At 35.1% G+C, this 11,805-nt stretch overlaps 3 protein-coding genes across 5 annotated transcripts; 1 reads left to right on the top strand and 2 right to left on the bottom strand.

The window, feature by feature from the left end:
- Nucleotides 1-11: 11 nt before the first annotated feature.
- Nucleotides 12-1,143, bottom strand: LOC132698211 (transmembrane protein 170A). Of its 2 annotated transcripts, none has more exons than XM_060664158.1 (3): nt 1,004-1,143; nt 715-910; nt 12-660 (listed from the first exon to the last, which is right to left on the bottom strand). In XM_060664158.1, exons 2-3 carry the CDS (start codon nt 823-825, stop codon nt 415-417), a joined length of 357 nt encoding a protein of 118 aa, XP_060520141.1. In that variant the 5' UTR covers nt 826-910; nt 1,004-1,143; the 3' UTR covers nt 12-414. The 2 variants fall into 2 exon arrangements, with proteins under 2 accessions (XP_060520141.1, XP_060520142.1); XM_060664159.1 differs by having other exon boundaries at nt 963-1,130.
- Nucleotides 1,144-2,256: 1,113 nt separating this feature from the next.
- LOC132698210 (craniofacial development protein 1) lies at nt 2,257-3,617 on the top strand. Its single transcript, XM_060664157.1, has 3 exons — nt 2,257-2,746; nt 2,808-3,079; nt 3,160-3,617. The coding sequence occupies exons 1-3, from the start codon at nt 2,512-2,514 to the stop codon at nt 3,490-3,492; spliced, it is 840 nt and encodes a 279-aa protein (XP_060520140.1). The 5' UTR covers nt 2,257-2,511; the 3' UTR covers nt 3,493-3,617.
- A 699-nt stretch (nt 3,618-4,316) lies between these two features.
- LOC132698209 (retinoid-inducible serine carboxypeptidase-like) lies at nt 4,317-9,289 on the bottom strand. Of its 2 annotated transcripts, XM_060664155.1 has the most exons (8): nt 9,186-9,289; nt 8,746-8,908; nt 8,395-8,689; nt 7,149-7,259; nt 6,608-6,806; nt 6,308-6,553; nt 4,557-4,711; nt 4,317-4,500 (listed from the first exon to the last, which is right to left on the bottom strand). In XM_060664155.1, exons 1-8 carry the CDS (start codon nt 9,238-9,240, stop codon nt 4,435-4,437), a joined length of 1,290 nt encoding a protein of 429 aa, XP_060520138.1. In that variant the 5' UTR covers nt 9,241-9,289; the 3' UTR covers nt 4,317-4,434. The 2 variants fall into 2 exon arrangements, with proteins under 2 accessions (XP_060520138.1, XP_060520139.1); XM_060664156.1 differs by lacking the exon at nt 4,317-4,500 and having other exon boundaries at nt 4,579-4,711; nt 6,232-6,553.
- Nucleotides 9,290-11,805: the final 2,516 nt, after the last annotated feature.

Genomic DNA, 11,805 nt, shown 5'->3' with positions numbered 1-11,805 from the left:
TATGAATTAAATGGTTTATTCATTAATAAATAATATACATGTATTGACTTAGGCATGTATCATTTTCATATCTTAATCTAGCCTTTGTACAGTGCCCTATATACAAACAAAACCTACTCTAAAAAAATGTGTTCCTTTTTACATAAATCACATAATCTTTACAAATAAATTAGGGAAGGAATAAAAAAATTGATCACTCTAAAATCTATTAAAATATGCTCATAGCACCATCACATTTATATTAAAAAATCGCTGGTAAAATTTTACTTTTCAATTGAAAATTATAATTTATGTACTAGAGATTTTTTGATGATCAGTTTAGATGGAAACAATGTACCTCTGCAAATTTTAAGCAAAACTTTACCAAAATTAGGTTCCTAGAAAATATCACTAAGTGAGTCTTTGCCACAGTGATTAAAGTGTTGCCAGAATTCTTGTAAAGCCCATACAGCCCATGATAAATGTTTGACCACAGCCCCAGAACATTGCATATATTGGATTCATTGGATAACTTGACGCTCTGTATACAAAAGCTATAGCAGCACTGCTCACGATACCAGTCACAGCAGGCGTAATGACGCCCATAAAAAGTATTGCTATTGGAAAATATTTCCCATATTTGTGTTTCCGTAATGTCAGAAATGCAATAAGAGCTGCAATCTAAAAAGAGAGATCATAAGTAACCTAGCTCTATAATAAAAACAAACTGCTTACTGTGTGCACTATGATCGATGACAACAAGGCCCATAGAAATACATGATACCACATTTTCGAGAAGGTGTTTAATGCATCTACCTGGAGAGAAAGCACGGTTCTCACATCCATGGTTTTGCGTCCTTGTGCGACTTTTTTATTTTAAGTTATACAACCTGGACTACTGCTAGGTTCCTCCATTGTGACCCGTCTAATCCTATAGAATGCGATAAGAAAACCTTACATAGTCGTCATTGATAACCCAGTACACTTATCATAATGATATCCCCGAAAGAATTTTAACACTCACGTCACATTTTTATACATTTACTTCAGTGCTTTATCACATACTTTCGAAAAATTACTACCCCTAAAAATTAACCACTTTGTACATTTTTAATCAAAATATCAGAAAAACATTGTTTTTAAATTGTCAATTGTCAATTGGTACCTACCATGGAAATACATCAATTCAATTCAATGATGCGTTTCACAGATAGCTGTTGGGCACGACTACCAGGATCATTCGCCCATTCCCGACTTCCGTCGAGGATTTTCGCTTCTGGTCAATGACCACCACGTACAAAGAAGAAAAATAACCAATAATTTGCTCAGCTAGCAAAAAACGATTCTGACCGATACCAAAAAAATCGGTTTCCCCCCGCTTCCACCACGGACCATTCGGACCCATCCGGCCTCCATACCGGCGTGAACGGGGAAAAACGACGGGGCCGACGACGATTATCACTTTAAGACGTACACTGAACACTCAAAACACTAAATCCACACCGTGGAAACCGATATCAAACTTTTTGGGACGAATACATGGGATTCTGTCGGGAGCGAACAGAGGTTAAACCGCCGCGTGCAATGGTCCCATGACAGACCATGGAAATAGTAGTAGTTCAATACGTTTCACATAACTGTTGGGCCAGACTGCTAGGATCATTTGGCCATTGCCGACTTCCGTCGTGGATTTTCGCTTTTGGTTAGTACAGTAGTACTTTGGTACAAAGAAGAAATATAACCAAAATTTGCTCAGCTAGCAAAAAACGACTTTGACCGATAACAAAAAACCGACGTCCCCCCGCGGACCATCCGGCCATCATACCGGCGTGAACGGTCAAAACAGCGGGGCCGGCAGAACCTATACACTTAAGAACGATCACCAGAAAGTTCCGAAACACAATCACACAAAAAAAGACCGATATTAAAGTTTTTGGGACGATTACAACGGATCTGCTAGGAGCGACAGCAGGTTAAACCCCCGCGGGCAATGCTCCACCATGAAAATAGTTTCACTTATAACCAAAGACAAAAAAAAACTGTGGTCAACTTTTAACGGATGGTTGTAGTGCGCGAATGAATCCATTATAACTGCCCAACTAAATGTGAGTATTAATGAAGAAAAACTTTAGTTCATTTTTCCCGATTATCTTAAAGTAATATTAATTTGCAATGGTAAGTGGGATTAAACAATTTAGGGAAGGGCATTTTAAGGCATATTTAAATATCAAATTTTATAAGCAATAGGCTTAGAATAAAGTAGACGTTTTACGTTTCTACCGCTAGATGTCATGAATTCTGGATGCCAGTGATTTTCTTTTTGAGAAAGGAAAGGATATGATAGAAAAACGGGAAGTAAAATTGTTAAATAGTGGAAGTCGCAGTGCTGTGTTTACTTAATTTGGACACAATTTTTGTGATATTTCTGTTTTCACTTGTTAATTTCTTTTATACCGAGTTCAATTGAGGGATTTTTTATTTATAACATATTTCATTATTAACCTATTCCTTTTGTAACCTTGCTTATCGAAAATGAATACGGAAAATTTCCTTGAAGATAGCGACTCCAGTGACGAAGATTACGTTCCGGATGGTAAAGAAGAAGCCGTGTCTGAATTGGATTCTGATGGAGAGTTGATAGAAACGTTGGACGGACGTGATAGTGAAAAAACTTGGGACAAAGGCAAAACCAGGAAGCGCACGAAGAGAGTGACACATGTAAGGAAAAAGGTTAGGAAAAATCAAGAGAAACAACAGGAAGAAGAAGGTATCTCCATATATTTGAAAATTATCCTTTTTTTGTTATATAATGGTCTACTTCATTGCAGTTCTGGAAACACCAGAAAATCCAAAGTTAGACTCAGCAAAAAAAGAGTCTGAAGAGGATTTGTGGGCCGATTTTATAAAAGACACTGGTTTTCGATCAAAAAGTAATAAATATGAACCTCCTAGGAAGCCTATTGAAAACATGCCAAATTATTCTGACAAGGACAAACCTGGACTTCAAGAAAAGTCAGTTGTTGCTGAAAAATCAAATGCAAAAGTTAAAATTACGCAGATATTTGAATTTGCAGGTGAAGAAGTGAAAATTGAAAAAGAGGTAAGTAATAGTTAAAGTGTATTACAATGTGTACTACTAAATTATTATTGTAATGTATGCTATTGATTTTGTTGTTTCAGGTGGATAAAAATTCTGCTGAAGCCAAACTTTTAGTTAAAGAACCACCCAAAAGCACCAGGCCTAGCAAAACTGGTGGATTGAGTGGAATTGGAAATGTATTAAGCCAACTTGGAAAGAAACAGAAAATTAGTACTTTAGAAAAATCTAAATTAGATTGGGACAGGTTTAAGAAGGAGGAGAATATAGAAGAAGAACTTCAGACACACAATAAAGGCAAGGATGGTTATTTGGATCGGCAAGATTTCCTTCAAAGGGCTGATTTGAGGCGTTTTGAAATTGAGAGGGACATCAGAAACACAGAGAGGGCAAAACGGTTTAATAGCACCTTATAATTTTACGAAACTCAGTATTTTGAAAATGTATTTATTTGTTACATTCCGGATCTGATTTTTAAAGAACTGTGTTGGTATTTACAGAAAACATGTTCTGACAATTAAAGTATATGTACCTACTTAATATTGACTATTCAAAGCCTGTTGCCTTTTTATTTCAACCTGTATAGCGTTAATTGACTACACAAAAAAGTACACAGTTGGGTATACTAAATATTGTAAAAGGATACCTTTTTGTTAAGGGAAAAGTTATCAAAATCTTAAATTTTCCGCTCAAAGACTAAAGGAAAGAAACTCGCCAACTAATAGTCACTCTAAACCAAAATATTTGAAAATTTTAAATATGTTAAAAAAAATATCACTGCGCTTGCGACAACAAATCCGCAGACCATTTTGTCATCGAATTCTAAGATAAACTATTTAAGACGGTTGATTTGCGCTCTAAGTGTTACCGTTAGCAAAACTCAAAATAATTTAAAGAATTTACTGATTCTTCTATTCTCTATATTAATGCTATTGTCTTATTCTTTTTTCTACAAGAATTTCCAAATTACAATTTGTCAGTTTCGGATGAAATGGAATATTCATTTTCACCTGATAAACGATTTTTAATATTCTTAAAAATGGTGTATTTAGTTTTGACTTTTGCAACGAAATTATTTATAGTGATGTAAAATGATCTCAAAACGCAGAAATATTGTATTAGGTGCATGTGTCAACAATTCGCTGGAAGATTATCCTTAAACTGCCGACAGTTGCCAAACTGTTAGGAAATGATGAGTTGAAATCAGTTTCAAACTCATATGCAAATGATAAAGACCAATTGCGCACACCCTAAATATCCCTTTAAAGTAATACGAAAACAAGAATAACACCAAAAACAATTTTTTACCATTCAAAACGGTATATTTTGATAAATATTTTTTACTCTTTTGAAAACACTCAATTGCTATGTATTATGATATCTGACAGGATAAAGCTTAGGGCTCCCGGATTATCTACAGCCACCTGTAAATAAAAGAAAAATTAGTAGCTTTCGATATACAGCAAGGAACTATAGATACCATATGTCCAGATCGCGACACCCAATAGAATCGAAGATTTCCAGCGTTTTTCTGGAATCCTGTGTAGTAATCGTCCGCAACCAGTCCGTATCTAATACCATTTACCCATTCCGATGCATTTTTGAACTGAAGGTTGTTCACCCACTGCTCAGTTCCTATGAAATTAATTTCCATTTATTTTTTGCCCCTTTCTACCAAGCACGCATAATAATTGACAAAAAACTGAATGCGATAGTCTTATTTTTTTATGGATTTTAAGTGAAACGCCCAATATATGTCTGTAACTTTTCTTTCATTAGTTTTAAAGAAATGAAATGATATCTTTTTATTCTGTACTAATTAGTAAATATATATAAATATAAATTTCTAAAACTACTGGATGAATTATTATAGAAACAAATTTGAAATCAGCAAGTATGGACCAGCGTGTTCCGTTTAAAAAAATAAACGTTTATCATAGCTAAATCTTAAAGTTTTTAAAAATTATTTGAATTTTTTCAAAACATTAACCAACTTTTAATTTCTCAAACACATACGGTACGGTATGTAAGCGAACTCTACAGTGGACCATATTTTCTATCTCAATTATCAAAGCTTTCTGATTTTACATATGGTGGCCAAAAAATTATAATATTGTAAAATTGTATTGTAATACCAACTTTATTTATTAAACACCCTATTATTTAATTTATCCGGGAATGCACATATGGAATGGTGAATAGGGTGCACTAGTCTCAAGTCCCCGGTAAAAAATATAGAGTTTCATTTTCCGATTCTGAAGCTTTTGACAAGTTAAATCATTAGTTACTTTTTGTGATTTTGCATTTTATTGGGTTCTCGGAGAGCGCGATTGGACTTATTAAAAGCTATTTGCATTGCATTCTGCGGTTATATTCCACAGTATTATATATAATCACGGTCCCTCTTATCTAGGAAATTAGATTAAATACACAACCGACGTTCATAGTTTGAATTAATTTCCTTTCCTTTTCCCACCTTTATGAAAGACCGTTTTCTTATAACCTTTACATACTATACAACTGACAATTTAAATGTTTTCTTTAAAAAAAATACAAACAGTACCTCCTGGATGATGGGTAGTGCGGTAAATTATTCCCTAATTTTTAATAACGCATGTACATCCAACAATAGCATCATAAAACTTGGCTCATATTTCCCGATTTATAATTTTGGTGACATTTTTTGTCTTTGTTTTCCGATTATACATACTTTTGGGGCTGAACTTTGACCAGTTCCAAATTGCCTTCGGTTCCTTCTTGCGGTTAATTATATATAATTTATAGAAATATGTTTTCTGTAATTAATTTTCTGCGAATAAACTTTATTCATTATTATTATTATTAAAATTAATCAAGTCATTTAAATTTGTCATGAGATGAGGATAAAAGTTTGGCCACTCTGTATAATATTTTTTGATATTGATATATGTGGTTACTATACTCCAAATTTCGCTCACACAATTAAAATACTTATTACGTATTTCAGAAATGGAAATTAGATTAATTTTTGACAAAACACAAATTATTTAAAAAATCTTAAATTTAGAATCCAAAAATGCTATAACATGGGGTTCCATTTAAAAAATATACAACTTTGACATTTTTAACACTTTTGGGGTAACCTGTATACTATGAATGTAATTTTAAAACATTACCTTATCAGTACTTTACACATTCCAAAATCAATTTTTGTTGAAAATCTTTAATTTATACGGGAAACCCTGTAGATACCTATCGTGTCGACAATTAAATCTAATTGTCCATTATAGACCCCCACGATGATGTCAGTTTCGTTTAACAGTTGTTCGACAATTTTTGTAACGGACCGCATGAAATCGTCCTGTAGATAAACGAAAACGTCATCTCCTTGAGAACCCCAATTGTGAGTAACGTTCAGTGCCGGGGCAACTTCTTTTTTCATTAAAGTTTCAATTTCATCTTCCGGACCCGCAGGTTTGAACAGAATATTTCCGAAACCTACGGAAAAAAAATTGAATTTTGCAGAAGAAAGATCCTAAACCTGATGCTCACCATTTTTTTTGTTGCGAAAATCGGCCCGAATCGGTGTTAAGATGTTGTAGAAGTCTGCATTTATCGTGTAAGAATCAATGTCATTTTCCAGTTCGAAAAAAATGCGGAGTAGTTCGGTGTAATTCCCTTGACTTTCTGCTACTTTGGCCTCCTCTACCACTTTATCGAAATGACCGTAGGCTGATTTATCAATCATGCCCTACGAACAAAATATATTTATGCATTTCTACTAAATTATCCCAATTGCTTGAACCATATAACTATATTAGATGATATAATAGCTGCAAATAGCACAACACACAGTTAACGCGATTTCCTTGAAATTTTTCTAAATACTGCCTAAAAAATGCCACATCCAAACTGAAAACTGTGCAACTGAGGAACTGCCCGCGGCCATGTTGATTGTAGAACGTCGAATACTGCTGGTCGAAAGCGAGATGGGAAATAAATCGCGCATGCGCTTATTGAATGTCCTCACTCAACAGCATAGGTAAGGCCTTATATATCTAGTATTTATATGGATTGAATGAATTAAATTTACCATATTGTATAAATAGGTGTGCCAAGTGGTTATGGAATCGATTGGGGAAATCCACGCATCGCCAAGACCTACTCCTTTTAGGTTACATTTAATTGTGCCATTTTTTACAGCCTGAAACAAAAAAAGCTGATGGTGCTCATTCTCAACATTTTCTTTTGTGTTCATTTTGTAGATCTCAGTTTATTAAATTAAATGTTCACAAAAAAAGTTTCACGATTTTTATTTATTCACTCGAAAACGATGGAAGATTCATTTAAGATTCAAAGAAGTTTTAATTATTTGCGGCTTATCGAAAAAAAATGAAAAAATTGCAAAAAAGTCAATGGTGTACATTTTTTTTTCAATAATATTCTTTACGATACCTCCTCGGACGGCACTGGACAATTTTATAAAAAAAAACGGTGTTTTTAAAAATTTACCACTTGTCTTGAAAATACTTTTATGATTTCATCAACAGCAATTTCTTGCGTCGTTAGCTCAATATTTTGCCAATGGATTTTAAATTAAGCAAAACTAATTTTCTATAATTAAGGTATTACGGTATTATCTAATCTTGATACAGGCAACCCTAGCAGGCTTGCAAATGAAAAACGAAAAAATAAGAGTAGTAGTCGGAATAGATGAAGCTGTTGATATTTGAAATCAGAAAACGTATACTGTTGTAAACATGACAGCGGCTTAAATCTAACCTGCAATAGTACATTATGCAACAAGTGCGGTAAACGGTATTTGACTCACGAGTTTTTAATAAACGAGTGAATTAATAGTATATTATGCAACAAGTGCGGTAAACGGCATTTGACTCACGGATTTGGGAGCACGGATTTGGGAGCAATCGGATGTTTTCGGAGATATTTCCCGCATTTTGAATTTTGACGTTTGTCAATTCTGACAGTGATGTCAGTGAATGTATTCGTGTTTTGCGAAAATGTACCGAAAAACTAACGATCGTAGAAAAAGTATAGTAAGCAACACGTCGGTAAACTTTTTAACTCACTCGTTCATTAAACACTCGCTCCGCTCGTGTCAAATAAACTCGTGAGTCAAATGCCGTGTATCGCACTTGTTGCATAATATGCTATAACAATTGTGCGAACAATGTGATAATGTTTTTGTTTTTTTTTTATTGTTTTATAATATTGATATCCATAATAATATGGAAAAAAAACGTGTGTTGTTTTAAATTAAAAACAATCATGGGATTCTACAAAATTTCCTATTAAGCATGGAAATAAGCCTCACTCACCCAATATACATGAAGAGCAATCTCGGCCGTCATTTTTCCGCCATAAGATTCACTGAAAATATACAAAGGCACCTTTTCAAAGTCTGGAAGTCTTTTATAGAAACTTCTTAGTAGTTCGATGAAGTCTTTTGCAATTTGAGTGTTGTTCGTCGCATAAGCTTCCGGATAGTCGACATAACTGAATCCGGTGCCAACTGGATTGTCCACAAAGAGAAGATTGGCGTAGTTTAACCATGTAGTGTTTCGAGGCTGCTTATTTGCGTCCCATGGGCCGATTTCCACGAAATTGCCGTACCTACGTACAAAGCGAACTCGTCTCTAGTTGACCACAAATTATATATTATTTATTACCCTGTGGACGATACTCCCGGCCCGCCCTGTAACCATATCACCAGAGGTTTTTCAAGCGGGTTTTGAACAGCGTTGGTGTAATGCATCCACCAAAATATATGGGCACCATCGCGGACGGTAGCGTATCCCCATTCTTGGTCAGTTGGTCCGAAACCTTGTCGGCCTGGCAGAAATTACACTAAAGATTTGTTTCGTCGACGACCATAAAAATGTAATATTTTATTTATTGCGACACAGGAGAAATCGAGGATTGTACTACAAAATCCACAGCCTGCTGAATACTTTTTTGTATAAGCAAGCACGATTTGTGGCTGCAACCTTCATAACCGATCGTCATTAAGTGATAGTATTTAAGTGATTATGAATTGAAAAGATTAGCTGACGTGCAACTAATAATACAGACCTATTCGAATCGAAATATATTGGGTAGTGTCACTTACCAAGTACGATCACTATTAGATTGGACAAAATGAATACGCCTTTTCTTGTTTCCATCGCGTAACTGTATGGCGATTGCAACAAAAAACGCTTTGGCTGTACTTGCCACAAGCGTTGATAATAAATAAATTAAGTAGTTATCATTTCAAGTGGCGGTTGGTAAAACTTCAAATACAGTTGGCGCATTTTTTTATGAAGAAATAGAAACATGAATAACAATGATATTTTCAAACAAGTTTATGAAATGAATTCTTGAAAAAATCAATAGTTAAAATGCTACGGCACGTATCTTTGCGACATGCCGCAAATCAGACGTTCTTCAGGATATTCCAAGATATTCTTATGTCACGACCTGCACGATGTATGTCTAGTTAAGGATGTGGCAACCGACTCAGCGTTTTACCTTATCATATCCCATACATGTTCAATAGGGAATAAGCCCGATGACCTTGCGGCCAAGCCAAGGAGGGTTAGATTTGATTCTGCAGTAACTGCAGGAGCATGTGGTTTGCTATTGGCTATATTTTATTTATTTATTAATAAAAACTGGGTTATTTTTAACATGTTTAACATTTTTTGCCCTATATTGTTGAAGTTTCTAAAACTAATTTTTGGTTATATTTTTTTGTAATAATGGTTTTTAATTATTCTACTTAAGTCTTAGTATTATTATTATTATTATTATTACAAAGAATAAAGTGCAGAGGAAACCTATTATGCACATTGATAAGTAGCATGAGAATGTTATACATATAATAAATATTTTGCAATTTGCATGTCTGAAACCAAATCTATTTTTTTATATATCAGGAAAGTTTAATTATTAATAACAAATATCAAAAACAATATCGTACAATTGTTCATGCTTAAATTAAAAAATATTCAGCACTGAGGATTGTAATTATTTTTGCTAGGGCAATTTAATTATGCACATTGATAGTTAGTAGCATGAGAATGTTATATATATAATAAATATTTAGTTATTGCTGTGAAACAATACACTGTCCAAGCGACGTTTAAATACAGACAACATCTGGGGGTAAACTGTTCCAATAATGTTACTTATAAAATGCAGGCGATGTGAAGTCCTGAATTGTTCCTTTTTTATTTTAAATGGATGACCACGTAGGCGTTCATCATTGCTTAATACCACAAAGGGCACGTCAGATGGAAATTGGTCATGCACAAACCTATACATTTGAATGAGATCCCCTTGCAGCCGACGCTGACTTAATATTGCAGACTAAGTATCTTGAGACGGTCATCGTAAGGTGTATGTCTAAGTTGAGTGGCCAGCGCGTAGCGGCTCGTTGCACTCTTTCCAGAACATCACAGTCACGCAATAGCCATGGATTCCAGACTTGGGAAGTAAATTCTAGGATGGAGCAAATGTAAGTGGTATAAAGTCTGCAAGCGATGCGAGGACTAGGATTTTTAAAAGTCTTTTTTAGCAATTATAATGCGCAGTTTGCTTTCTTTGCAATATTTGATATATGTACAGACCATACAAGATCATTAGTTAATGTCACACCTAGGTCCATCTGAGAATCCACACTTGACACAAAGTTGAAGACATAATAGTTCAAACCGAGAATGTTCTTGGCAACATGCAGCACAGAGCACTTTTGAGAATTCAGCGGCAATAGCCCAATTTAAACACCACTTGGAAATAGTATTCAAGCATCTCTGCAATGCGTCCGCATATGTTGAAGGATTTTCAAATAATTTAGTCTCATTAGCATAAGCTCTCACATGAGAATCAATGCTGGAAAGCAAATCCACGGTATACACTAAGAATAGCACTGGTCCCAGAACCGATCCCTGGGGAACACCATTAGGCACGTTTTGTGGCAGTGAAAAAGAGTTACCAATTCGAACTCTGAACGACCGGTGGCTTAAAAACGCCGCTATCCACTCTAGCAGTTTACCCCCTACTCCGACCTTTTCAAGTTTGAATAACAAGCGTCGATGTGGCACTTTGTAGAAAGCTTTGCTGAAGTCGGGGTAAATAATATCAACCGGGTCACCCGAGTCAAGAGATAATGTCCAGTGATCTGCCGGGAACAAAGCCACGCTGCGATGTAAGTATAATATGGTAGTCGATCAAAAACGGTAATAGTTGATTTACTATAAGGCGTTCAAGAACTTTACATATAATACACACTAGGCTGATAGGGCGGTAATTTGAAACATCGGGCTTATCACCCTTTTTATAAATCGGTGTTACATTTGCGGATAACCACTGGGACGGGAGGGTGACAGAGTCCAAAGATTTTGCTCAAAATAATATAAATAGGCTCTACAAGCACAGCGGCACACGCTGTTAAGAGTTTACTTTAAATTCCATCAGGTCCGGGAGCAGAATATTCTTTTAACTCAGAAAGAGTTTTTTTCAAGTCGTCTTGGTCAAAGTGAATGTCTTCTAATAATTCTAGATTTATAGGACCCTCGTAGTGAGACGGTAGGTTAGCTGGTTCATCAGCAAAGACACCAGCAAAATATGAAGCAAATTCATTTGAAATGAAGTCCTGGTTATAGGAGACCTCTCCAGACAAATAAAACGCTTCGAGCCTATTGAGGAGGTCATTTTCGAATGCTGACTTCGCCTCTCTAATCTCCAAG

The sequence above is a fragment of the Cylas formicarius genome, unplaced genomic scaffold (assembly GCF_029955315.1).
Source record: "Cylas formicarius isolate icCylForm1 unplaced genomic scaffold, icCylForm1.1 PGA_scaffold_2__14_contigs__length_35257938, whole genome shotgun sequence".
Taxonomy (NCBI): domain Eukaryota; kingdom Metazoa; phylum Arthropoda; class Insecta; order Coleoptera; family Brentidae; genus Cylas; species Cylas formicarius.
Note: the sequence above shows the minus strand (reverse complement) of the source record. Positions and strands in the feature narration are given on the sequence as shown.